Source organism: Gambusia affinis, linkage group LG02, assembly GCF_019740435.1.
Source record: "Gambusia affinis linkage group LG02, SWU_Gaff_1.0, whole genome shotgun sequence".
Lineage (NCBI taxonomy): Eukaryota > Metazoa > Chordata > Actinopteri > Cyprinodontiformes > Poeciliidae > Gambusia > Gambusia affinis.
This window is the reverse complement of record NC_057869.1, coordinates 27,747,268-27,774,358: the sequence shown is the minus strand read 5'-3', so window position 1 is coordinate 27,774,358 and position 27,091 is coordinate 27,747,268. Positions and strand designations below refer to the sequence as shown.

The window sequence follows — 27,091 nt, the reverse complement described above, 5'->3', positions numbered from 1 at the left end:
AAAACTAAAATTATAAAACAATAAAATCACAGAGGTGACTTTCGGTTTTAACAGGTGACTCAGTCCTTATAAGACGGATACAGGAGGAGACGTGTTGTCCCTCCCAAAGGACACACCCCCAGGCTGTTTGCCTCTGTCAACTTCCTCCCGCCTCTTCATTTCTCCTCATATCAGCTCAACCTCTCTTTTGTCCTTCACTGTCAAACACCTTGTTGTTATCAGACTGCAGAAATGTAACTCTCTTGCATTAACATTAATTAATTTAGCAGCGTTTTGTCAGTATGAGCAAGTTAGGATCAGGAATGAACTTTTTTAATTAAAACTTTTAGCTTTTTTTTTTTAAATTAGTCTTTGTTAACTTCTTTAGACATTATGGACATATTTGACAGAGGACACATTTACTTTCAGCCCTCCCTTTTTTGCAGAGTGTCCCCTCAGTGTTTCGGTGTCCTGTGGTTGGGGTGAGGGCCAGAAATTCACAAGTCAATGTTTGTTTACATTTGTTGTGCTAAATATATGAACGTTGTGTGTGGGTGTTTCCTGCGCTTTGCGGGTGCCAGTTGAGTGTGTTTGTCAGCAAGAAACATTGACTCAGTTTGGTGCCAGAGGCATTAATTGAGGCATCAATTAAAGGAGTTAACGAGTTTGTTTAATGAGACGAAAACTCTGCTTGTGTTTCTGACGTCAGACTCGCCAGACGGGGGCTGCTCCTACAAGAAAAAGGTCAGCCTTTTTTCATGCCGTCTCCTTCTAGTCGCTAAATGAATGAGATGAATCTAAAAATTTCAGTTTTTGGGGTTTTTTTCCAAGGAAATTTTCCACTTTTTAAATTCAGAAATTTCCAAATTTTTTCCTCAAATAATTTTAAGATTAATCCCAAAATGTAAATGTAAATTTTCCACTTTTCAAAATCAGAAATTTCCATGTTTTGTCTAGAAACTTTCTGCAATTAATCTCTAAATTTAAGTTTTTTTTGTCATAAATTTACTCCTCCTGGGGCATGCTGTGGTGGCGTAGGGGACAGCGCAACCCACATTTGGAGGCCTTCAGTCCTCGACGCGGCCGTCGCGGGTTCGATTCCCGGACCTGGCCAACATTTGCCGCATGTCTTTCCCCATTTCCTGTCAGCCTACTGTCATATAAGGGACAAAAGATCCCCTAGTGGGAAAAAAAATAAAATAAAAAATGTACTCCTCCTTTTGTTTTGTCTTTTCCCCAATACGCAATCGTCGATAAATGATGACACTGACCTTGTGCTTCCTCTCTGCCCTGCATCACACAGCAGACGGTGGGACCATGAGGACCATAGTGGCTCTGCTGCTTCTCTGTCTGTGCGATCCAGGACGGAGTGACTGCCAGACTGACTGCCTGTCCTGCAGCAAAATCCTGCCTAAACAGCTCAGTTTCAACGCTGTGGTAATACAAACATACGCACACAAACTCTCACACACACACACAGTTTCAGTCTCAGTCACTGGGTGTTATCATTCTGAAAGCTCTGTTCAAAGTCCAAGAAGCATCAGTCAACATTATGAAAGCAGCTTTCATAATGGTGAAATTCTCCACATTTTACTTGTAGAGAATTGAACGCCACTTACACGAATGAACTCGTGCGAAACCTAGTATCCCCTTCCAACTTGAAACTCTTCACCCCAGCATCTCGTCTTTATTCTGCACTCCCTGCCTGACTCAACGAACGATCCTTTTGGCATTTGAGTTTTAATTTGTTGAGGCTAATTGATTCCCGGGGACAGACGTGTGTTTCTTCCCTCTGTGCCTGCTGGTGGTTTCCGCCTGGATAAAGACATGTCTGCGTCTCAGAAGAGTCTTTGTAGGTGGCACAAATTCGACAGATTCAAAAACGTTAAGCTCTGATCTGTTAGCGTTTGACGCCGGGATCACGGTGGTATTTACAGGGAACCCATAGGAGGGGAATGGGTTGCAGAGTGGGTTAAAACTTCACATATACTCACCCTTGCTGTGGCTGCTATAATTACTGTGGCTTTTTATTTGGGTGATTGTTTTATTTGATCATTCTAGAGTTCAAGTACATATAAAGAAAATCTCTGCAAAGCTAAATTAGACTTATGTAAAGATTGTTATTATGGTTCATCAACATATATAGTTCCCATTTCTTAATATAAGCTACTTTGGCCGGAAAAAGAATCATAAGATACACTGAATAAAAGGTCACAGTTTTGGCCTTCATGCAAAATCCTTTGTGTGACAGAACACAACATCCTCTGCTTTAAGCAGGAAGGTGGCACAATCGAAGACGCAGGGCAATCCTAGGAAGAAAAACAAAACTACTACAATTCAAATTAGGGTTATTGTGTTACAAAATTGTTCATGTTGATACTTGGTACCATTTGTGGCCCATTACAGCAGGACAGCGCTCTCATTGCCTTAACTAGGACAATAAAAGTAGGTAATTTACCATTCCTCTAGAAAGAATTATTTAATTTGAAAGTGTTACTGTGTTCATGTACATCATAACTGTAGACAAAAAATTTAGCTTGGATTTGGTTGTGAAGTTAATTTGACTTTTTTTTTTTATAGTGTAAACATGGATCTGAGTCATACAAGAAGCTCTGTTCAATTTTTTGTGTCGTCTTTTTTGATTAGCTAAAAAAAACGACAGGACAGGTTGTTCCCTGTTTACATGCCTCAGAAGAATAACATTTCACCACAGTGTTTTCACTTTGGTCTTTTTTTTTCTCCAAAAAAGTGTTAAAAAGGCTTTTTTTCCAGACATACTTGTCGTGGTAGAGGAGTTATAAACTCCCAGCAGCGGATCACAGTTTTAGTACTGATCCGTGGATGTCCAGGTGAGCTGTTCTCAGAAGGCTACGTCTCTGTGTCCCTTCAAAGCTGCTGTGAAAACATGAGGAGATTAATTATTATTAGTTTTTGGCATTGATTATATATAAAAAATGGATCAATTTAACTTTGTAACTTTTTTTGTAGGAGTGAAACCAATTGCAATGTTCTGCCCGACAACCAATCTTTAAAACCTGCCGATTCCGATTTTTGCAGATACTGATTTTTTTTTTCACCTGAAAAGTTTCTAAAAATAGCCAGAAAGTAGCTAAGTTGGCAACAGAGGGGTGGCTATAGTTAATGGCTCATTTGCTGATTATACCGGTCAAGTCTCCCGTTTTGGCCAGGAAACTATCGTTTTTTTTTACCCCCCTCTCCCTCCGTACTCCCGTATAATTATTTTCCTGTAAATATCCCGCTTTTACAGCAGTATATCCCTTACCTTAGTCCCCCTGACACCTTTTGACCCCCGGACGACGACCTTTGCGGCTGCTGTGACATGGTGGCCTGGGCTGTCAGTCAGCCATCTCTCATTACAGAGCAAAAAGGGACAGTGGCTGATGTTCAGATAAAAATCAGTGGATCAAATCGTTTCCTCAAATAAGTATTGGCCATTCGCCGATTTCATAAAATCATTTAAATCGAGGCCTACTTTTAAGTTATTTGTATGAAAACGATTTTGAAAACCATTTAGTGCTCGTCATTCACCACAGTGTTTTTACTTTGGTAAAAAGTAAAAACACTTTTACTTTTTATGGTTCACTTGTTATGTGAACCTTCAATGGTTAATTCGTCTTATTCCTCTTAACTCGGTTCATAAAAGGAAGAGGGTGATCTCTTGTCTCTATCTCTAACAGGTGTGTTTGATTGGATGCAAAAGCAGCACCTCTCCTTCCTCCTCCTGGGACATCTGCCGTAAAGCGCTGCCTTCTTCTTCCCCCGATGGCACCGTTAGAAGAAGATCCCAAGAGGAAGCTGATGTCCTGCTTCCTGAGACGGAGGAGCAAATGGATGGGGGTCTATTCCTGCCCATGGCTTTGCAGAGATTCAACCACATGACCCGCGCACTCGACCTGAACGACAGGGGCCTGCTCAGCCAGAGCAGCCAGCTGAGCTCCCTCTACGGCTCCCAGGACGCCCTGTCGCTCGCCGATGAATACGAGGAGGAGGAGGAGGCAGGGGAGGAAGGGGAGGACGCCGGCAAGGCAGTGAGAGGGCAGGACGACCCGGAGCCGAGCGTCTCCAAGAGGTTCGGCGGCTTCGTCAAAGGGAGGCATGGCTACAGGAAGTTGGTTTCTCCGGGAAGGTCGTACCAGAAGAGGTACGGGGGCTTCATCGGAATTCGGAAGTCGGCCCGCAAGTGGAACAACCAGAAACGCTTCAGCGAGTTCCTGAAGCAGTACCTGGGCATGAGCACCCGGTCCACCGAGTTCGACAGTGTCTCAGGGGAGCTCACCCAGCAGAACGAGGTGTGAGGGAGCGCGCCTCCATTAGGCCCTGCCATGACAGACATACCACGTGTGTTTTCAGTTGTCTTCTATTAGATCAGAGAACATTTCGCAGTTAATCTGGCAACATTACAGTCACACAATTTGATTAAGTACATGAAAAAAAAAAAAAAAAACCATCACAGCTTCTGGTTGTATGAATAGCCTTCCTCCCCCCCCCACCCCCCACCCCGCCCCAATCTTTTCTATGTATAGCTTCTGTTTTTTTAAATCCTGGGTAAAGGATTTGAAAAATGCTTCTCTTCCTAAACTGGAATCATTCTTACAATGGAAAACCTAAATTACGTTAGAAGTTACTTTCCATGTTTTAAAAAAGCATAAAGAAGGATTCGAAAACATTTTAAACATTTTCCAAGTTTGTATAAGTATGAACATAAAAGAAAACCATGCATAGGAAAGTATTTCATTTTCCCCCCATTTGTATCCATTTAATACTTTAAGGAAGGACAGGGAAATCTGAAAATCTGAGTTTGGGAAAGTGACATGGAAATGTGTTGGAACCCTAAAGAGCTTCTGCCCTCTTGAGATTCGCAAAGAAACTAAATCTAAAATTCTTGCTCTTTGAAGAATTCTGTGGCACCTTGAAAAAATACGGCTCACTTTTGTTTACATCTCGTCTGCTTCGGGCGTTATTACGGATGAAAATTTCTTTTTCGTATGTCGCCATCTAGTGGACAAATACTTATAGCAGTCCAAAATGAAATGTAATGTCTTTTTTGTTCTTTCCTCTGTTTTTCATGTTCTAGTCTCTTGGTGATAAAAACTCCAGCATCAGTGTGTGATTTATGTTGAATAAATTAAAATGTATAAAAATCCACATTTACATTTCGTTGGTCAATATCTCCAGCATCATACTCCTGATACAGATGTATTAAAGTTATGTAACTTGAACAACTCCAGTCAGCATGCAGCGTTCATTCAGCCTTTATGACAGTAATCAGTCTTGATTATGTTGTTGAGCAAAAGCTTTGATGGCCTGTTGTGTTTGAATACTTGTGTGTCAAAATTGTCTCTGAACTGTTACAGATGTAAAATGTTTTGTCTTGTAAATAACTGAACTGAAACATGCCAATAAATATAGTTTACTATTTCCTTCGTGGCTTGTCATGCAGAAACTCAGTCTGCGTCTTGGAAGTATTTTGTTCCTAAGACTCATTATTGCTTGTTATGGTGCTATTTAAATTTTTAGTTGTTTTTTCAAGTCATTTTAGGGAGGATGACTATCTAACTTTTTTTTATACTGTCTTTGTTTGGCATTTCTTTATATGTGTTAAAACAGAATAAGCACTTATTGGTTTCTTACTCTCTTGTAAACAAGTTAAAAAACGTACAAATAACAAATGACTGAAATAGTTTATTATAAAAAACAAACAAACTAGGATTGTTACTTTTTACTCACGCAGTTAGCAACAGGAAATCAGTCTCTGAATGATCCAGCACCATCAGTTTTTCATTTACCGATTTCAAATATGAGAAAATAGTACCAAATCTAATATTTAAACAAGGTAATAAATAGATAACAGAGTAATACTGTTTTGGTGTGTCAGCACTGACACACAAAATACTGTGTCACTACTGAGTGTTTTCAGATTTTGCCTGAATTTTAGACACACTAGAGTAAGAACAAAAAACACTTCCATATATTTCTACTCTACAAATTCCATTAGAGATATGATTATCTCAAGAATGTCACTTTCTTAAAGTTTTGTGCCAAACTTCAATTGTATTTTTGGTGAGTGTATTTTAGAAGTCTATTTTTCCTCTCAAACCAGTGTTGACATTTTATCACAAAATCTGCAATGAATAAAACCAAAAGACCCAAATCAAGAGTAACAACATAAAAAAAGACTGTCACAGCAGATGATTACGATGGTGCAGCAACAATATAACAATGTAATACCCCACGTGAACACCCTCTTGCTACAGACTGTATCTAGCTGTAAGTATACGACTAATGTGCTGAATGGTTTGTTCACCACAACAGGCGAAAGGTAATTTAGATTAAAAAGCACCATGGTATCTTATTACAGCTTTCAAAATGTGTCATGTTGTTAGAAAGGTGGATCTCAGGATAAGTTAGTTGATGGCTGTGATTACACAATCAGATAGTGGGTCTGTTCTGCAGAATATCCAGGGCTATTTTGTTTTTGCTCCCGGTATTCATAAAAAATAAAACCAGTGTAGTCAAAGTAAAATACATACATACATACATACATACATACATACATACATACATACATACATACATACATACATACATACATACATACATACATACATACATACATACATACATACATACATACATACATACATACATACAAACATACATACATACATACATACATACATACATACACACATACATACATACATACATACATACATACATACATACATACATACATACATACATACATACATACATACATACATACATACATACATACATACATACATACATACATACATACATACATACATACATACATACATACATACATACATACATACATACATACATACATACATATATATATATATATATATATTTTAAATGTACTGACAGAAAAGTGGACCCGAAGTTAAATTCATTATTTGTTTGAACTAACAAGGGGAATAAAACTGATTTTGACACTTTTAAACGTGTAGGTTCTATCCTACGTCAGTACGTACATATTTGGTTGGAAATTCAAAAAATGTAATAGGTTAAGTGGTGTGGCTGACATTACTTTCCAGTTGTGAAATACAGTTTTGACTATGTTGGAAATTACATAAATGTTTAAAAATTAATTATATACAGACGGAATATTATCACAACTGACCACGAATCAAATTGTGTTTAGTGGTCCTTATTATCTCAGTTCCGACTTGTTTATTAACGGAGTGAAACGGAAGTAAGAAAATAAATGACAAAGCGTGGAAATAAAATGGGGCGTGTGACTTTAATTTGAAGTTCCACACCGGAAGTAGCGCTTCCAATTGAAGCTAGCTTGATTTATGTGGAGACTTGGACTCATATCAGTCCTTGCTCTTCCCCACTTTGTTTGTAAACCTACAGCAACGGCCGGACTTGGCTGACTAGGTGAGTTTAAGGCCGTCGTAAACAAATTAAATGTCAGACATGTGTTTTCATATTCTGTCATTCGGCTAAGTTAATATACCAAGTAGTGAACATTAGCTAGCGTCTGCTACAAGCTACGCAGCGTAGCTCCAGTCAACCCTGATAAGTTAAACCCAACCACCATAAAGCCTCGCAATGTCAAGGCGGCTTTTATGTAACTTTAAAAAATTAGGCTTGCTTCGGCCTTTTTACCTCTAAGCAGAGTTCGCAGAACAATTTATGTGTTAAAAGTGTCGTCAGCTAAAGCTAGCGGTCCAGCTAAAGGGAAGCTTTAAGAACAGTGCTGTCTTCATTTAACTCAGAGACTTGTTTTCACCTTGCTACTCCTACAAGACTCCTGCTGCTCTTTAAATGTGGACCACGGAGCTTTTCAGTAAAATAACCCGTGTTACTTATGAAGGCTATAACCGTGTAATAACTGCCACGCTTGCTTAACCAGCATTTAAACTATAAGAAACACGTCCCGTTGTCTTAATCGTCGTTGACCAAACCTCCCTCACTGAAGCTCTATGTTTGTGTTTGTTTGCTGCAGAAAGCACAGCCATGTGCAGCTGCGTGCGGAGCTCCAGGGCCATGTCCCCTGCGCTGCTCCCCAGACTGCTGCTCCCTCAGATGGGCTTCAGACTGGCGGGCAGGGGGCTCTGGACCTCCCCGCAGTGTCTGGCTGTCAGCGGGGACTCCCAGCTCCCTCCTGTGCCAGGCCAGGCCCGGGTGGTCATCTGTGGAGGCGGGATTGTTGGAACATCAGTGGCCTACCACCTGGCCAAACTGGGCTGGATGGACATCGTTCTGCTTGAGCAGGGCAGGTGAGAGGAAAACCCTATATTGTATTTTAAGGGGCACGATTATGTATTTACCAGGCACAGAGTGTCATTTTGCTGCACCAACTCCATTAACTAACTAGCTAAGTTGCTTTCAGATAATTTAAATGTACTTAGCAGTTTAAAATCTGGAAATTGGGCCTCTGTCTCTTTAAGAACCTTTTGCTCTTTCAACTCACCATCACAGTTCCTCAATTAAGCCTTTAGCATTGTTCTGAGGAGCTTTACACTGAGAAGTAGATGTGAAGCTCTACTAGGTGCTTGCTAATTGCTTCTGGCTAGTCTGAAGGAGCTAAGTGGGGGAGTCGCAGGGAAGGAGTGATCTGTAATGCAGAAGTTCACCTAGAGACAAAGAAAAGGTGTCCCTTGGTGATAGCAATGATTTTGCATTTCCCGTGGCAACCATTTGGAGCCAAATGATTTCTTAAACACGTATAAAAGAATCAAAGCAACACTCCAGGCATGATTTTGAAGAGGGAATTACAATGCAACATGATGTAAAACTCAAAAAAGTTGATTTTTACATCATGCTGGTCCAGCCTTAAGTCAGTTCATATTGGTCTTCACAAGGAGCTCATAAGGTTGGATATTATGTTTTATTCATATTTTGCATTCCACCCAGGCTTGGTGCAGGAACAACCAGACTCTGTGCTGGCATTCTCAGCATGGCTAAACCGATCTCCATCGAGTCTCAGATGGCCAACTACTCCAGCAGCCTTTACCAGCAGCTAGAGGAAGAGACCGGCGTTAAAACAGGTTAGATGCTTTCATAGCCTTCACTCATATTCAGCTTTTGATGGTGCCAATAAAGGCTATAATTACAATGTGTAACTTCATCATCACTAACTTGAACTGACAGATACAAATAGCATTTTGCACCACCTGTTTCCTCTGCCTGTACTAGCATCTGTGTCAGGTATGATTAATTAAATTTGTTCTAGACATCCATAAAGGAGTACAATGTGCCTCTGAAATAGTTTTTTGCATTAATATCTTCCCGTTTGCATTTTATATTGACCATATAAAATCCTTTTTGGGAAGGTTATGCGTTGCAATTTTATATTTGTATAAGGCTGTGTTATGTCAAAAATAAAGCTTGCGAAAATGTGCAACTTTGACCGCAACTTTTGGAAAAAGGTGCTGCAAAGTCAGTCATTTTAGGTCGCAACAGTCACAAAAAAACATTGCAAAAGTTCCAGAAGGACTAAATGCAGCACTATGCACAGGCGGTTTAGCACATTCATGAGTTATAATCACGTCCAGGTTGAAATCACGACTGTCTCTCATCAAATCTGACGAAGCAAAAGCACAGAGAAATGGTTTGAAATCTCCGTGTTTAGATGTACCAAACTAGCAACAATGCCATTTTTCTTCCACTTCATTGGCATTTTCTGCCTCGTGTTGGCCTATCATGTAAAATCTAAATAAAATACATTGAATTTGTGATTTTTAACTTGACAAAGTTAAAAACAAATAAAAGAATTTCTAAGCATTTTTGACTCAATACTTGTGTGTGTGTTGGATTTCTTATTATTTTCCAGGTTATGTGAAGACCGGTTCTTTATGTCTGGCACAAAATCAGGATCGCTTCATTTCACTTAAGCGCCTGGCAACGAGACTCAAGTAAGATTGAACTCATTAGTGTCAGGGGCTACATGGCTGTAGGCGGAGGCCATCGATTTGCTAGATTTAAAGACAGTAAAGAACAGTGAAGTTCCCAATTTATCCACAGAGTGTTGGGGATCAACTGTAACATTATTAAACCCAAAGACATCGCCAAACTCCACCCTTTAGTCAACATTCATGACCTGGTGGGGGCGCTGCATCTCCCCGATGACGCTGTGGTGTCCTCGCCCGATGTTAACCATGCGCTGGCTGTGGCTGCCGCCCGACAAGGTAACGTCAGAGGGAACCCTGACTTCGCCTCGTTTTTGTCTCTCTCTCTATCTTCCTCCTCATGTTTCATTTCTGTTGGTTTTCAGGGGTCCAGATTCTGGACCAGACCGCTGTTCAGCAGGTGGTGGTGGAGAAGGGCCACGTTATGGCCGTGGAGACTGATCGCGGCTCCATTGAGTGTGACTACTTTGTAAACTGTGCCGGTCAGGTAAAACTCACGCCCTCGGGACTCGGTGCCTTGTTTGCATCAGGAAGTTAGCTGCGTATTATTTTCAATAACATTCAACAATTCATGTATATTCATGTATATATTCATGTATTTAAAATAGAGGCCTTAAAATGTCTTAAATCCATTGGACGATATGTAAGTTGGCCTTAAATATGTTAACCACCAGTCTTAAATTAATTTTGTATATTCTATACAGTTTTCTCGTGGGACTTTTCTGTCAAGCTAAAGTTTGAGTCACCATAATCTTCTGTGACTCAAGGAGGTTGAGGCTACCGCTAGCTAGCTGCTAATAAAACCTTGCTAGCTAACTTGATTTATTGTGAATATCTTTGGTGGGTCTTGTTTGTTAGGTTCATGCAGTCATCTGGTGCTTCTTCTCCATGTGTCTCCGCTCCAGTGGGCTTACGAGCTGGGCCAGGCTAGTGAAGTGAAAGTGTCAGTCCCGCTCCATGGCTGTGAGCACTTCTACCTCCTCACCAAACCTCTCCAGGAGCCACTGGCGCCCAACACGCCAGGTCTCTGAAATAAAATACACTGATTTACACTTTTTTTGCTGTAGTTTCTAATCCATTTGTAAAGTCTGTTTTTACTTGAAACTGCAGTTTTGGGTAGTAATTTAATACATAATCCTCCTTTGCTCTGCTAGTCACAAGATAATGCCAGAGCCTCTGAGACCACAGGTTGCAAAACCAGAGATTGGGAACCACAAACATTCTTCTTGGTGGATCTTTGCTCTTGTGCATGAATTGTTAAAGTTGAGGTTGATCTAATAGGACCTGTGATTTAAAAAAAAAACTTTTTTCCAGTGATAATTGATATGGATGGTAGGATGTACGCAAGGCCGTGGCAGGGAGGCCTTTTGTCTGGTGGCTTCGAGAAGAACCCCAAACCAATCTTCACCGAGGGCCGCAACCAGCTGGAGATCCAGAACATGCAGGAGGATTGGGATCACTTCGGTAATGAGGACCGACTGAGCACTCTGAGAACTTTATTTGACTGCATATTAATATATTACAGGGCTGCAGCTCGTAATTATTGTATTAATCTATTATTGTATCGATTGAGTGAAAAATAGGCAAATCCTGTAGATTTTTTTATTTTATCACTAAACCCCTTTTTGTATAATATTAGAAATACAGTTAAAGATGCAAATAATGAAATATGAATTTTTAATAAATAATAAAGCAAACATTTTATTTTCCAAAATGCAACAACACAGCATTCCTTTAGCAAACGATTGATCATTTGTAGCAAAGGATACATCTGCAGCTAAAAAAAAATACTTGTAACATCAACATGTGAGAAGCTCAGCGTTCAATAGAATGTAGGATGGATCTATTGATTATTTTTTATATATTAGTGTTCACAGAAAAAGGCGCTAAGGGGGATATATTTCATTCTTTTTCCCCACCCACAATTTCAACCAGGTGAAGCTAGAACTATGAGCTTGATGAGTTCTGGGTAGAACAGATTTACAGACAAATGTTTATTTTTATCTTGTATGCAGAATGTATATAAATTTGTACAGTTTTGGCTTAATTACTGCTCTGAATATATTGTTATTTCAGAAAATGGCATTTTTTTGAGTTGTCATACTCCTGTTTAATTATAAACTTAATTAACAATTATTTTAATAATCTATTCATCACAATTAATTGCCTCAGCCCTAATAGATTACAAAATAGATTACACAGGCAATAACTTGGGCTATGATGGATTTTGAATGCTCCCATATTCAGCACAGACAAAAGTTAAATCATTCTCTTTTTTTTTAACACAAAAATAGACTTTTATTCAAAATGAATGCCTTGGTTTATTGTTTTTGTCTCTGTATGAGTCGTCGTACATATGTCTCAATACACAGGCGCGCTTTTGTCTTTTGTCCTTGGCCTCATGGTAGTAATTTGAGATGCAAGCTGACAAGTCGTCATAACTCTCGCCAACCTCATGCGGAGGACACAAGTTCTCAGCCAAACCTGAACCACAGCAACACGCAACTAAAATGCCTCGGCTAAATTCTCACAGAGGGGTCACTTTGGCATAACAACATGCCTTCCGAAATCTGAACGCACCACTCTGGATTATTAGAACATAGAAATATTTGTCAGAGAGAGAACTCCTTACCGTTGCGCTCTTCTGCTTCCAGAGCCGATGCTCAGCGCCCTGCTGAGACGAATGCCGCACATCGAAACAGCCGAGATCCACCAGCTGGTTAACTGTCCAGAGTCCTTCACGCCCGACATGCGCTGCCTGATGGGGGAGACGCCGTGTGTGTCTGGCTACTACGTGCTGGCAGGGATGAACTCCTCGGGTCTGGCCTTCGCCGGAGGAGCCGGGAAGTAAGCAATATCTCATTAAATGGGGGAGAAACTCTGATTTTAAAAGTTTTTTTTTTTTTTTTTTACAGGCATTATTTATTTGCTTTTTCCATGTGTGTTGAATGGAAAGAAATGTTTTCATACGTCGACGCTCTACTGTGATGTTGACGTGTTCAGTGAAGCACAAACAGCCTCTTCCTGCTGTGTGCAGGTACCTGGCAGAGTGGATGACCTACGGCTACCCCACCGCCAACGTCTGGCCTCTGGACATCAAACGCTTCGGCAACCTGCAGAGCAGCCGAACCTTCCTGAGACACCGAGTCATGGAAGTCATGCGTGAGTAGCGGCCGCTCCTTTAATCTGTTATCCTAAATAACAGCAAAGTGCTGTTTTACCCATTCAACTTTAAAGTGTTTCAGGAACCTCCGATCATTCATGCAACGTCTTTGAAAAATAAAAAAAAACTTCTCTAGAAATGAGGACGTCAGATTTACATGCGTACCAGAAACACACAAATACAAAAGTTTCGACTGGAATCTTTTGTATTTGTGTTTTTAAAGAGAAAAAATATAAATCCTGGTTCTATTATAGTTAGATATCTTCCTCAGATCCACAAGGTCTGAAGCTCAACACTTGATCCGTTTACACTTTCAACTCTAAGGCTTTTCACAAGGGTTCCTGCACATGCTGGAAAATAATTTAACGTATTGATATATTATAGTATTATCTGGTTCTGGGTAATTATGGAAAAGAAAAAAGTTCAGAGAAGATTAGAATTTGTTCTCAATCACCATATCTCCTCCCAGCCATTCATTCACCAAATAATACATCAGTTTATCAGTTTCCTAACAGTTGGTGTATTTTGACGTTTACGTGATACACTCGTATTGTGTGTATATGTACTCATTGAGAAGTCGTTTTTAATGTTTTTTTATTGTTGTGTTTCTGCGTCTCATACTTAGCCCTGCTGTATGAGCTGAAGGTTCCTCGGTGGGACTTTCAGACCGGCCGGCAGCTCAGGACCAGTCCCCTGTATGACCGCCTGGACACCCAGGGGGCTCGCTGGATGGAAAAACATGGCTTTGAAAGGCCAAAATACTTTGTTCCCCCTGGGAAAGGTGCACACTGCTCAGCATCCACACCAAGCCTTCTCAACTTCCTAACATTTTTTTTTTTTACTAGCCAGTCTGAGAATCAACAACAGAGAGTACAGTAGAGTTAAGAGAAGTCATAGCAGGTGCCGTTCCAAGAATACACCTAATATATTTAATTCTCAGTAAAGATGGAACATCTACAGAAATGCAGCAATTTTTACTGCAGATTTCCCAGAATTTGTCAACAGAAACTAACTTTTACAACCGCTACCAAGAAACTGAATTCATAGAAACACATTGTTTGTGGTGTGACATTATCGATTTGAACCCAGGGTTCTAACTCATTCTTTTGAGTTTCTGCAGTGTGATTTCTGGAGGTGTTTCATGAATAAAACCCCTGCTGTTTCTTTCTTTTTCAGATCTGCTGTCCCTGGATCAGAGTAAGACCTTCTACAAGCCCGACTGGTTTGATATTGTCGGAGCAGAAGTGAAGTGCTGCAAAGAGGCCGTCTGTGTCATCGACATGTCCTCCTTCACCAAGTTTGAGCTGACTGTGAGTCACGTCTTACAATCGGCATCAAATTAGGTAGAAAAAAAAACAGTTCCCCTCATCTGTAGCAGTTTTAACCATCATATTTGCCTTCAGTGTTGCATTGATTTGTAACAAATCATTGGTTCTTCTTAAAGGCACCAGCTAGACTTTTCTGTAGAATCAATAAAGTACTGTTTATATATACATATACAGTTTGTCACCAAAAGAACGTGACAAGGTCAAGCTTTCTATTTGTTTTGCTATTTTGTTGTTGTTTCATTCAGTGTTTGTGTGACTTTGAAATCCTTGAAAGTGCTTTTCAAACTGCTCAGCTTTGTAATAAAATACAATATGACGTTTGATTAGACACCTCAGTTTGGAAACATTAATTCCAAGTGGAATCTAGAAATTTATTTGAATTGTTTGAATGAAGAATATTACCACAAGATGTAATTAGTAAGAGTAATAAATGATATGCAATAGTAAATTTAAGCTTCTGTTTTTACTTTTTTTATTTTACATGCAAGTTGTTTGAAAAGTGCTTGAAGTGTACTGGGGAAAAGTATGCACACCATGTTCATAACTATATCAAGATTTCTACAAATGCAGGCCTCCACATGCCTCTTAAAGCAATTCACTAGAGATCTTCTGAGCTTGTTTCTTGTTCATTTCCTCTCTACTTCCCTGTTTTTGATTAAACTTTATTAAACATTTGGGCTGGACAAAACTCAACGGAAGTGATTTGTGAACTTTTGTCTCAGTCAACAGGCGACCAGGCTTTGGAGCTGCTGCAGTATCTGTGCGCCAACGACCTGGACGTTCCCGTTGGACACATCGTCCACACCGGCATGCTGAACGAGAGGGGCGGCTACGAGAATGACTGCAGCGTAGTCCGCCTCAGCAAGAACAGGTTGGAGCCAAGGAACGGCGCCGTGGACTTAAGATCTATGTCATAAAAAAACTAATCTAAAACGATGTCCTTTTGCCTCCAGTTTCTTCATCATCTCTCCGACGGACCAGCAGGTCCACTGTTGGTCTTGGATAAAGAAGCACATGCCCAACGACCCACACCTCCACCTAGAGGATGTGAGCTGGAAGTACACAGGTGAGCCTCAATGTTCTATTACCCTCTCTGTGTCTATTGAAAAGGTTGCTTATCAAACTTTTCTCTTTCAGCTCTGAATCTGATTGGTCCGCGAGCAATGGATGTTCTGGCTGAGCTGTCGTACGTCTCCATGACGCCCGAGCACTTCCCCTCCATGTTCTGCAAGGTGAGAGAGACGAGTCGAAGCACAGCGATGATGAGCGGCTTGTTGTTTGTTCTGCGCTCTTGCCCTCATGTTGCCCCTGTTTGTATTTGCAGGAGATGAGTGTGGGCTACGCCAATGGGATCAGAGTGATGAGCATGACTCATACCGGAGAACCAGGTTTCATGCTCTACATCCCCATAGAGGTGCAAGCAAGTTGTATTTAGACGGGTGTTTGAGAAAATATGCTCAGTTTTCTGATCACTTTTGACCTCTACTCATTTGAATTTAACCACTTCGATTCATTTTTAAAAGAAATGAATCGAAGTGGTTAAATTCTTCGTCCCTCACCTAGGACCTGTCTGCCTCAGGTGACCCTACCAGGGGCATGAAGCCCCAGACAGCATAGTTCCTAGGATCATTGGGGAACTAAAACCCCTCCACCACAATAAGGTGGCAGCCCAAGGAGAGTTAGTTTTCTTAATTTTGTGCGATCTGCCAGTAATTACATGTGAAACCAACCTTGCCCTTCTATCTTATCCACCTCTTCAAAACTCTGAAACTCAGCCGCTGTACCCATTAACTTGCCCATGTGAGAGGGCTGACTGCCTCAACCGCCCATCATATCACGTCTGCTTATGTGCGGTTAACTCAAGTCACCTCATAGTTACCAGCTTAACAACTTTGTTTATACATTTAGCAGCTTTTCAGACAAAAAAAAAAACTGTATCAGCCAAAATCTGAAGCGGCAGGCCAGCCTCTATGAAGATTGGTGGTTGGCCAGAAAACTGCAATCAGTGCACCCCCCTCTTTTTTTTTTTTTTTTTTTGTCCCTTGTGGTGTAAAACTTTAGTTACTTGAATGGACAATGATGCTGATGTTCTTATGGAGAGTTTGTCTAATTAAACTGCAGTCCAGGCCATGGACTGAGTATAAAAGCAACCAAATTTATGGTGTAACCCACCTTGGCAGAATGGTTTGGAGGTAATTCATTAAAGCCTAACATCAGCATGTTGACAATAGGTTAACATCAACTTCTGATTGCCACTGCACATCAGGTCACATCTTCTCTGTATGATGATTTATACTGGTAGGGATTTCAGGAAAAACACAGATTCCTGTGAAGTCTAACTCTGATGTCATCCGTCTACTCCCTCCAGTACGCACTGCATGTGTACAACGAGGTGATGTCAGTGGGGCAGAAGTACGGCATCCGTAACGCCGGGTACTACGCGCTGAGGAGCCTTCGCATCGAGAAGTTCTTCGCCTTCTGGGGCCAGGACCTCGACACGTTCACCACGCCGCTGGAGTGCGGACGGGAGTTCAGGGTCAAGTTCGACAAGGTCGGTCCGGCCGCTGGGGAAATGTGCTCTCACCGCAAACCCACGGCATATTTATTGGAGCGCGAAGCTTCGTTTCAGTCAGTTTGCCATCTGCTTCGCTCTAAATGTTCTGACTGCAGCTGCAGTCGCTACAGGCGGCACTTTAAATCAATGAGCTTACTGTTGAGCTCAGAACCAGAACCTCTGGTGAGTCGCAGCTGTTGTGGCAGTGCAGTTTTGCTAAAAGGGGCTGCACGGTAAATAAATCAGTTCCAACACACTGAGAAGGAACATGGCTCTGCAGTCGCCACAGAGCGGTCTCTGACTGCCTTTTTATAGAGCAATTATTTGTTTGTAAACACAAAGGACGCACGGACTTTGCCTTGGTTGCTATGGTTACTTTTCATTGTCTTGTTGTTTTAACATTAGTTTGTGCACTACAAGTGTTTATTACAGCATGAGAAAACAAGTTATTCTTCAACATTAGTTAATGAGATACTAAGGAGAAAATAGGTGGGTCTGAGCTCACTGCGATTTGTAAATAACTTGATAATTTTAAATAGTTTGAATGGTTACAACAATAAACTCTGCAGGTGCCACGCAAAGCGACAGTGGGTATGTACGCAGCGTGACGTCCACTGACAATCCCGCTGCGTCTCTGTGCCTCTCCTCCACAGGACACTAACTTCCTGGGCCGCAAGGCGTTGCTGCAGAAGCGCCAGGAGGGCGTGTTCCGCCGCTTCGTCATGCTCATCCTGGAGGACCACGACACGGAGCTGGACCTGTGGCCGTGGTGGGGCGAGCCCATCTACCGCAGCGGCCATCTGGCCGGGACCACCACCAGCAGTGCCTACAGCTACACCCTGGAGCGCCACGTCTGCCTGGGCTTCGTGTCCCCGCCGCCGGGCCCCGAGGGCCTCCCCACGCCCATCACCCCCGACTTCATCAACCGCGGCGACTACGAGGTGAACATCGCCGGACAGCGCTACCCGGCCAAGGCCAAGCTGTACCCCTTCAGCTCCCTCTTCACCCAGCAGAAGCGGCGCAAGGAGGACATGGAGCTCAGCAACCTCCAGGGAAAGTGAGGCGGCGGCGGGAAGCGCCTCCCTAGACGACACTCCTTCAGTTCACCCCTCCTGACCCAACCCAATGTCTGGTGTGAGGGCTGGATGTACAAGCACTTCCTGTTGGTACTCTAAAAATCAGTTTTGGGGTTTCATCCTCTGCTTTTAAAGTGCAATATTTAGAAAAGCACCTAACGCTTGAACTTTCATCTCATTGAAATGCATTTTGTCATCCCGCTGTGTCGTTCCCACCCTGACAACCCCGACTGCTGTGCCGCTGCAGTCTGTGGTTACGTGGTTTTATCAAGGCAAGATCAACACTAGCTGCTGCAGACTTTACCAAGTTTGTTGACTTTAACCCAGGGGTGTCCAAATGATGATTTAGAAAAAAGAAAAAGTATGAAACTTTTATAAAACATGTTTTTTACGTATTTGTTAAAATTCTCCCCACGTCGTAACAGTATAACTTGAGACAGATAATCTGTGAAAAGCTCTTTCTTCTTCACGTCCTCCCTGAAGAAGTGCACTGCTCTGAGTCGTCATCATCCTCATGAACGTGCTGCTAAAAGTGGGAAAAAAACAACTCGCCGTTTCAGGACAACAGTTTATCCGCCGTCATTAGCAACTAGCATTAGCAACAGTGACAATGTGCGGAAGCTGTATCGTAGCAGAAAGAAAGGGGGAAGGAGGAAAGCGGCATACAGCCTTGATTGACAGCGCTAAGGCCCTCCCTCTGGCTCTGATTGGGTGTTTCTAGTCTTCTGCCTTCTCCCAGTGTTTTTTTTCCCCTCTTCACAGATTGTCTCACGCTGTCACGACATGGTAACAATTTGAACAAATATGTAAGAAAAGTATTATTTTCCAAAAGTTACATTCTGCAGCTTTAAGAAGAAACACAAACTATCTTTACTCCATTTTTCGGCTTTCATCTTAATTTGGTAATACACGGCACCACAAGCATCCACTAACTTTTGCTTGAATGTACACTTGGGTGCATCTATCTATTAAAGTAGGCCAAATAAGTGTTCGTTTTTGTTCAAAAGGGACAGATATCATGTTTTTGTAGCCTGGAATACATCTAAAATTACTAAAAATACTTCCTGTGTTGAAATCAGCCTGGTACATTTCATTAAAAAACTGTACATTAAGTTTGTTTTTTTTACACTAGATTTTCATTTTTCATAACAAAAGACATCATTTTAGTTGTGTGCCCCCCCCCCCCCGGGTGCAAAATGTTTGGACACCCCTGCTTTAACCCGTCCTGAAGGATTTTACTCTGACAGCCTTCATGAGCTGTTAAGGACATTGTGAAGGAAACACAAGCTGTTGTTGCACTTCTGAACACAAAGTTCTCTGCCGTAAATCTGCTGCTGACAAGGAAACCTATTTCAGAACTTTTATACTCTTAGCCTTATAACAATTTGTTAGAAATCATCTTTCTGTAAAAGGAAAAAAAAAACCCTCAAAAAAGCCTAGGATAATTACTGATAACCCAGAATTGTTGTTTTTCATCCACTACACTTCACCCTGTTGCAAACACTTCCTGAAACTCCAAAGCGAATCAGAACAGCTTCCTCCGCTCTCTGTGCTGGTGTTATCTGCTGAGAACTGCTGTAGTGTTGTTGTCATGTGTGCCACACTCGTGGAAAAGATATGTATGTTCTTTTTTTTAATTATTATTATTTTCTTGAAACATTGACGCACTTTTGATTTAGTTTTATTGAATGTGAGGCTGAGAGGAGAGCAAATCGGCCCTTCTAGTCGACCCGTTTTCAGTCCTCCATATCTAATTGTTTTGACATGTTTGTGTAAAGGAAAGAATTCATCGGAGTTTGAAATAAAAATGTATTTTTGTATAGCTGATGTGTATAGAAATCTTTTGTTTTTGTTTTGTTTTTTTGTTTGTTTTTCGTATTTTGTATCAGTTGAGTTTGAATTGTCGCATAAAGAATTACTTGGAACAGTTGCAGCAGCTCTTATTTTGAATCTTTAAACGTCTTATCACATGTGAGATGTCAAACCTCAGAGGTAGCTTGAGAATGTAAAACATTTAAAGAGGTGCAGCAAAAGCAAATGTGATTAGCAACTGATGGTGGCATTCAGGACATGTTACTGTGGAATGTTTTTCTCTTCTCAGTTATCAAGTGATGACTCTTGTGAGACTGTCGTACTGCTGCAATCTTCAGTCAGAGGTCTCTTCAGATTTGTTGCAAGACTGACTGCTACCAGAGATTCCTCCTGCTCACAGCATCACCGTCCACAACAACTCCATGAAGTTGAGTTATGACATTCCATCTCCCTTTTATGTAAAGTATTTATTAGATGAATTGAATGACAAGTGGCCGCAAAGATTATACAGATTGTGTGTTTTAAGTGACGAGGTTTTAGTCTGTAAATTGATGGGGTTCTTACAGTGAGAGCAGAAATTTATGAATTTGTTTGGAAAAGCAGTGAATCTGTATTGCTTCACATCCAACAGTTCATTTCAGCAGAGATTAACTGTTTTAACTGTCATAAAAATAACATAAAAACACATTCAACTAATTCCCACATGAGAACTTGCAGAACATTCTTCTGCGGTGATAAAAAAGTTTACTGCAAAACCACCATGGTTTGGGAACCATGCTTCAGTGTACTTTTATCAGCCCCCCCAAAAGATCAGTGAGTACTAAACAATTCAGTATGCTTGTATTTTATTTGAAGTAAAATCAAAAAGCTGCCCTATTTATTTGTTATTCTGAACCAGCTGAACTCATTCACATTGAGCAGCAGGACTGAACTGTTTGGTTCTGATGTGTTGACGGATACAAAGACCTTTGAATCAGGATAGAAGAAAAGACAGGAGTTACTTTTCTTCGAGTTGGTGAATGTTTGATACAATTCTATGCCGACATATCCCACACAAACTAGGTAAACTTCAATGGTTACACCAAAAGAAAAGTATTACCAAGGTTTTTGGGAATCCTCTGAACGATTCTGCAAATGCATTATTTACAACACTACTTAGCTTGAAAGTAAGAGATAGGAAAGCACATTGCTCCTTTTCTGCTGTGTGAAAACTAAAGCGTATGAAGCTCTTTGCAGTGAGGCTGAATGTTTATGCACAAGTCAACAGGAACAGCAACTGCTTTTCAACATCTGTTGTTTCCCCTCAAACATAATATGCAAAGTGAGCTCAGAGGCAGCAGAGTTACATAACAAAACACTTTATTAGCATAGTCCAAGTTAACAGCTTCCATACAAAGCGCTGCGGCATCGGGGCGTCGTCAGATCCTTCTGGCTTTACGTGGGCGGCATCCGTTGTGTGGCACGGGGGTGTTGTCCGTGATCGATACCAGCTGCAGGCCTCCCATCGTCAGGCCTTTGATTGCAGACTGCAAATCAGACGAGGACACTTTAGGTCACTAAGGAAACGGATCAAGACATCCCCGGTTGATTTAATTATCCCTGTCATGAACGGCCCTGCGGTGGCTTTACATATTCTGAAGGCTCACTCTGTTTTTCCTCTAACAACATTGCTTCAAAGATTATGGTTCACCAGTGCCCTTCCAGATTCTAAAACATTTGTGTTTTTTAATTTGCTTCAGGAAGAGGAAGCTGCTCAACACATCGGGCTTCTTTAAACCCATATAGGATTATTCTTTCGACCAACATTCGATCAGGTTAGTGTTTAAACCCACTGAAGCCTTTCACATGTTCTGACTTTATAACCACATTCAAGTTTTAAGTAGTTAAATCAACACAAAGTAGTGAGACATTGTGAAACTGTTTGGCCATAATGACCATCGTTACAATTTGGAAGAGAAAACGGGATGCTTGTACCAGGTGGTAGCATCATATTTTAGGGCTGTTCTTGCTGCAGGAGCAACTGGTGCAAATCATAAAATAGATGGTGTCATGAGGAAGGAAGACATCAGTCGGGAACCTAAAAGTTTGGGCACAAATTGGTCTTTCAAATGGACGGCGACCTGAAGCAAACAAAGTGGCTTACGGACAACAAAGTCAATATTTTGGTGTGGCCACCACAAAGCTCTGATTTCACTCATAAAAAGAATGTGAGGGCAGATCTGAAAAGGGGGTGAGGCGGCTAGAAGAGAACCATCAAGAATCCCGTTACAAACTCCAGAACACTTGCTGCTGTTATTCCAGTGAAAGAGGATTCCACACAGTATTGACTCATTGTCCTGTGAAACAGTCTGTCGCTTTCTTTCCACTTCACAATTATACTCTGTGTAAAGTCTATCACATGAAAACGCATTGGCATCAACAAAATGTGAAAAAGTCTAATGGGTGTGCAAAAACTTTGTAAAAGTGCAGGAACTGCTCACCAGACGTCCAGGACCGAGACCTTTGACCACAACACGAACAAACGTGACTCCTTTTACTGTGGCTTTCTGTTTGGAACAACAACACAAAAAATACTGATAAATATACTGTGTTTATAGGACATATTGGTCTTCCAGCCTTCACCAATACCAAAAACATTCTGCAGACATAATCAGCTCTACTGGTCAGGGACCACAGATCTGACCGACAGAAGTCCTGCTCTGCCTGAGCGTCAGAGGAGAAAACTCACCGCTGCAGCAGAGATGCCTGCGGTCTGCGCGGCGATGGGCGTCGACTTCTTGCTGTTCTTGAAGCCTTCCGTGCCACAGGACGTCCGGACCAAAGACTGTCCTGCGCTGTCTGTAAGCTGGATGTGCGTGCTGGCGAAGGATGGAGAAGTTTACTACAGGAACTGCTCTCAAAGTATTTATTTTTAACACCAACACAGACCTTTGACTGTATTTGGGCAGCCAGGTTAAAGAAAACATTGATTTGCCTCAGTTTCAGATTAGTGAGACAGGAGTCATATAGTAACCGTGCAGGCGGCCATCGTCTTTGATTCCACAGGTTGTCAGCCCAATCTCTTTGATCTTATAAAGTCACTAAATTATGTCTCTTCCATCTCATTTCTAAGAGATACAACTGTCTGTAATTGGAGTTTAGATTTGACCTAAAAAAAATCCAACCTGGCCTGAGCCTGCAAGTGTTGTCTCTGATCCGACTAATTAACTTGATTTTTTTTTAAGCCTGGCGTAAACCCTAAATATTACTTTAAGACTTTACTGCGTTTGTTTTTAAGGCCATCATTTTAGTAGCTAGTGTAACTTATGCTATTTTTAACTGAATTTAATTAATAACTCCACTTACTTGTTGTATGTTGCTTTTATGTGAATAATTGGTAACTCTTCAAACTTCTTCCCAGCCCATCTCAGTGGACTGTCTTGACCAGGCATAGGGGGTAAATGGCTGGAAAATTGAAAATGTAATGAGCAAAGCATTACTAAGTTTTTCTTCTAAAAATCATTCAATATCGAGAGACTAATGTTTTAGTCTAATTTATCTCAATAATAAGTAATCACAACTACTCAATTTATTTACGTCTGCTTTGCAAAGCCAAGATGTCCAGCTGCTAAATATTTATTTGTTTCTTTTTTTTGGAACCAGCATAACAAGTGAGTAGACATCCTTCTGAAGCAGCATTATGACGGACTGATGGATAACAGTGTGCAGACCTGAAGTCTTTCCCCGTGCTAGCTTCCGCCTCCTGATGGCTCACAGCGCTGAGGAACAACGGCCTCAGCTGCGGCAGCCTTCTGATTCCACACCTTAACACACACACACACACACACCTTGTCATTGGCTCAATCTGTAAGGCGCTGGTTCTGTTAGAAGTTGTGCGGTTTTTGTGTCGCACAGTGACGCTTCACAACCTAGCAAACACTTCCTGAGCGTTAGCCGTTAGCTGACGGCCAACAGGAGCACTTACTGTGAGGCGGTCCCGTTGACATTCAGCGGAGTGATTAGCTGTCGGCATAAAGTGCTCGCTGAATTAAACACACACCTAAAATTAAACATGGTTCATATGTATACACACGCTCAATGTTCCCGTCTGTACAAGCGTGACATTGAAGGTGAAGGACGAGACCATTAATCGGGGAATAGGGGGGTAGAGTTGATAAAAGAAAAGTCACTCTGTCGATATCTGCATTGCAGCTGAGCGTTGAATAACATGTCACTTTTTCTAAAACTACATAAAGGTTAACAGTGAGGTTGTGTGGCATTTCATTCTTTATTTGTGGATTTTTGTTTTTATAAAAGGAAGTCACTCCACCCCCCTTGGGTCCAAACCATTTGTTCAGTGTTACGTACGCTCTCAACCAACACCATACAAAAGCCCCGACTTCACTGCGAGGGCCAAACCTCTTCCGGTTCATGGATACCTGTGGATAGGATTAAAGACACTATATTTCAACAAGTTTATTTGTTCTTAATGTTAGGGATAGATGTCAAGTGTGACAACTGACAATTTAAATTAAAGCAGAAATATGTATATATATTGTTTTTCCTTTTCCTTATAAGTGCGTTTTTGTGAAGAAATTTATATATTGTTTTGTGTTTTCTTTAAACATAGGCAAACTAAGCGGTTGCTTAGAGCCCTGGGGCCACTACGGAGCCCCCAGGTGGAGCTGATTTATTTATTTTTTTCTGTAATGATTTCTATATGATTATATTTACAAAAACACAATTTCTTTATAAAGTTGTAATGTTATTTATTTATGTATTTATTTATTTTGCAATACTATATATTTGGTCATGTATAAGTCATTCATCCAAATCAAGAAATCATTCAATCAATCATTCATCTTCGTTCAAAAAGAAAAGAAATTGTTCTTGGGCGCCCCCTGGTGACCGGTAAAATGAGCAACTTGCAATGTGTAGTGTTAGTCCGAACCTCCACAACACCGGTGGGAGAGAAGTAACCAAAACAATGTCGCAAAAAATAACCTGTTCTTCAGGGACAGAGAAGAGAAAGAGGAAGAATAGAAAAAGCCAAGACAAAGGTATCTTTGCATGTGTCTCTGTAATGTACAAATCTATCAATAAGATTTGTTTAGCTACTAGTAGAAAATTAGCCTGGACTTCCCAGTTCAAGCTAAACATTTATGCTAGCATATTTGTATTTGTGTGAAACTGAGTTTTAACTCTAAATGAATTGATTCTCGTGGTTGGCTCTAAGAGTTTTTTGACTTCAGAACTATGTGTTTCCTCATGTTTGATAACAGTAATTAAAACTTTTCATGCTCAGTGTTGGACATTTTCTAGCAAAATATTTTTACATCAAGCTACCTGGCTACTGCATTGATATATCAAGCTTAACCTTAGCAGCGCTAAGGTTAAGCTCTGGTCGGCGATATATTGTTTACTGTTGAGCTTGTGGCTAAAACAAATTATTTCTTACACCAATTTATAAGTTATGTGAAACTTCTACTAATGCTGTTAACACTTTTTGGAGACACGGAATCAGCCCAGTACCAGTCCAGATGTTCAGACTCAGGCAATGCATCAGGTGAGAGAAACACTCGCTTCGTATAAATCACATTTTTAGATATAGAAATTACAGCATCTTAATCCCATCTCCATCCTCTGTAGACATAAATCTGACACTCCCATCCTCTGTGTGCACTGTCTCATCACCTTTCCTTCTCCAAAAGGCATTTTCTGAAACACTCAGGAGTTTCTGTATGCTTTGCAAAAGAAATACTTCTCCGTGGTGATCTCTCTGCCTCCAGCAAATATGTTCAGCGCTTCTGGTAACGAGAAACAACTTCTTAGGCCATAAGTTAATGTTCAGCCATATTCGTCTCCTTTTGAAGGTTGAATAAAGCAGACAAAAATGAAATGTTTCATTGCTGAAGGTTGTCACCTGCGCTGTCTGCATCTTTGAAGAAGAAAGAAGCCGGTTCACATCCGTCAGCTTTATTCAAGTCATGATAAAACTACTATGGTACAGCTAATTTACACCGGTCTATATGTACAACAGCAAATACAGTAACGGTAGCCTGTTGAGACATGCAGACATGCCGATATCATCCAGAATCACACACACACACTCTCTCTCTCTCACACACACACATAAACTCACACGCATAAATCAGTCATGCTGAATACATACAATGCTCCAAAAACAAATGTTGACACATGTCAGAAATGTAGCAAAGTTCTGCAAATCAGTTCTTCATCAGAGCATTGAAAGGAGAGCGTCATATGAAAACATCTAGTCTTATAGTTTTGCATTGTTCTCTCTCTCCCTTTAGAAAAAGACAAAAAAAAAGAAAACAGACAGTTCCTTACACTTTGTCATGGCAAGATGTGACAGATAAACCCCCTAATGCTACATGTTACAATACAGATTAAAACACTACAATGGGGAACAAACAGGACATATCAGAGACACAGAACCTGGTCGAGTTGCATCCGGATCTTTCGGGAAACCCGAGGAGAGCTAAAATCGTTTTTAGAAAATGAGATCTACATTTCATAACTTGATTTTACCTAAAGAGAACAAACTGGGCAACACAAACTACAGACACCACGAGGTTGCTCCGAACAAACATTGGGTGAATGTTCAAGGTGATTGGTTGTTTTTTTTTCCAAAATCAGAGTAATACTGCTGCAGAAACTTGGCAGCGAGTCTTGTCATTTTCAAGTTATCACTAAAAGTCTTCTCTCTTTCATCAAGAGGGAATGAAACCAAAGCACAACATGGTAACATGATCTCTACACAACCATTCAAACACAGACACATTGTTTTAATCTTTTACACCAACCTCAGACAGAACGGATGTGTGTGTGAACGGAGAGCGGGGCAGACAAAGACAGGACTCTCATGATGTGACAGAAAAACACTGGGCAGCCTGAGGAGCTTTCCTGTAGCGGAGAGCAACCGCAGGTTGATGTAGGCCACCATACAGGTTTTGTAACTATTTCAACAACAAGTAACCACATAAATACAAATCGCACAGTTTGCCGTTTGTGTCTGGGGATCCGAAGCAGCAGAAAGTTTGGCTTTTCAAGAGAGGATTCTCTCCCGCGTTTCGGGCAGCTTCAGGGCCACCAGGCCTCCACAGACGAGGGCGGCGAAGGCCAGGAAGATGGGAATGATTTTTGTGATGCCGATGAAGGCTGCAAAGATGAAGCTGGCAACAATGGCTGCGAACTTACAGAGCCCGTTCAGGATGCCGAACGCTGTCCCTCTGTGCAGTGAGAAAAAGTGCAGGTTTAAGCTTGAT

General features: G+C 41.1%; 4 protein-coding genes across 10 annotated transcripts in view; 2 read left to right on the top strand and 2 right to left on the bottom strand.

Annotated features, from left to right (window-relative positions):
* Positions 1–5,444, top strand: part of pnoca (prepronociceptin a) — a 31,366-nt gene extending 25,922 nt beyond the window's left edge. For 2 of the 6 annotated variants that reach the window (XM_044098676.1, XM_044098658.1), the window contains exons 3-4: positions 1,286–1,416; positions 3,678–5,422. In XM_044098676.1, the coding sequence (XP_043954611.1) occupies positions 1,297–1,416; positions 3,678–4,295 (738 nt within the window). In that variant the 5' untranslated portion in view covers positions 1,286–1,296 and the 3' untranslated portion in view covers positions 4,296–5,422. Of the gene's footprint in view, positions 1–691; positions 724–1,282; positions 1,417–3,677 lie in introns of those variants that run through there. The other 4 variants (XM_044098667.1, XM_044098693.1, XM_044098684.1 and 1 more) reach the window with 3 other exon arrangements.
* Positions 5,445–7,283: 1,839 nt separating this feature from the next.
* Positions 7,284–19,941, top strand: pdpr (pyruvate dehydrogenase phosphatase regulatory subunit). The gene is made up of 18 exons (XM_044098602.1): positions 7,284–7,413; positions 7,985–8,258; positions 8,896–9,029; positions 9,815–9,896; positions 10,006–10,169; positions 10,256–10,377; positions 10,796–10,913; positions 11,205–11,354; positions 12,545–12,737; positions 12,928–13,052; positions 13,679–13,834; positions 14,230–14,363; positions 15,104–15,252; positions 15,335–15,447; positions 15,519–15,613; positions 15,706–15,795; positions 16,750–16,932; positions 17,589–19,941. Exons 2-18 carry the CDS (start codon positions 7,996–7,998, stop codon positions 17,994–17,996), a joined length of 2,679 nt encoding a protein of 892 aa, XP_043954537.1. The 5' UTR covers positions 7,284–7,413; positions 7,985–7,995; the 3' UTR covers positions 17,997–19,941.
* A 1,224-nt stretch (positions 19,942–21,165) lies between these two features.
* mrps11 (mitochondrial ribosomal protein S11) lies at positions 21,166–23,929 on the bottom strand. The gene is made up of 6 exons (XM_044098634.1): positions 23,788–23,929; positions 23,534–23,626; positions 23,169–23,267; positions 22,552–22,681; positions 22,304–22,369; positions 21,166–21,349 (listed from the first exon to the last, which is right to left on the bottom strand). Exons 1-6 carry the CDS (start codon positions 23,874–23,876, stop codon positions 21,242–21,244), a joined length of 585 nt encoding a protein of 194 aa, XP_043954569.1. The 5' UTR covers positions 23,877–23,929; the 3' UTR covers positions 21,166–21,241.
* A 1,833-nt stretch (positions 23,930–25,762) lies between these two features.
* The window catches only part of sv2ba (synaptic vesicle glycoprotein 2Ba), a 45,413-nt gene continuing 44,084 nt past the window's right edge, over positions 25,763–27,091 (bottom strand). For both annotated transcript variants that reach the window (XM_044098616.1, XM_044098623.1), the window contains exon 13: positions 25,763–27,055. In XM_044098616.1, coding sequence (XP_043954551.1) covers positions 26,872–27,055 — 184 coding nt within the window. In that variant the 3' untranslated portion in view covers positions 25,763–26,871. The remainder of the gene's footprint in view (positions 27,056–27,091) is intronic.

Excerpts from the sequence above, each read along its gene's own strand:
- pdpr (XM_044098602.1), top strand. The coding sequence starts at position 7,996 with ATGTGCAGCTGCGTGCGGAGCTCCAGGGCCATGTCCCCTGCGCTGCTC. Across the intron at positions 15,796-16,749 it reads TGCTCTACATCCCCATAGAG|TACGCACTGCATGTGTACAA; the intron begins GTGCAAGCAAGT and ends TACTCCCTCCAG. Across the intron at positions 16,933-17,588 it reads TCAGGGTCAAGTTCGACAAG|GACACTAACTTCCTGGGCCG; the intron begins GTCGGTCCGGCC and ends TCTCCTCCACAG.
- mrps11 (XM_044098634.1), bottom strand. The coding sequence starts at position 23,876 with ATGTTTAATTTTAGGTGTGTGTTTAATTCAGCGAGCACTTTATGCCGA. Across the intron at positions 23,627-23,787 it reads GTCAACGGGACCGCCTCACA|GTGTGGAATCAGAAGGCTGC; the intron begins GTAAGTGCTCCT and ends GTGTGTGTTAAG. Across the intron at positions 21,350-22,303 it reads GTCTCGGTCCTGGACGTCTG|TCTGCAATCAAAGGCCTGAC; the intron begins GTGAGCAGTTCC and ends TCTGATTTGCAG.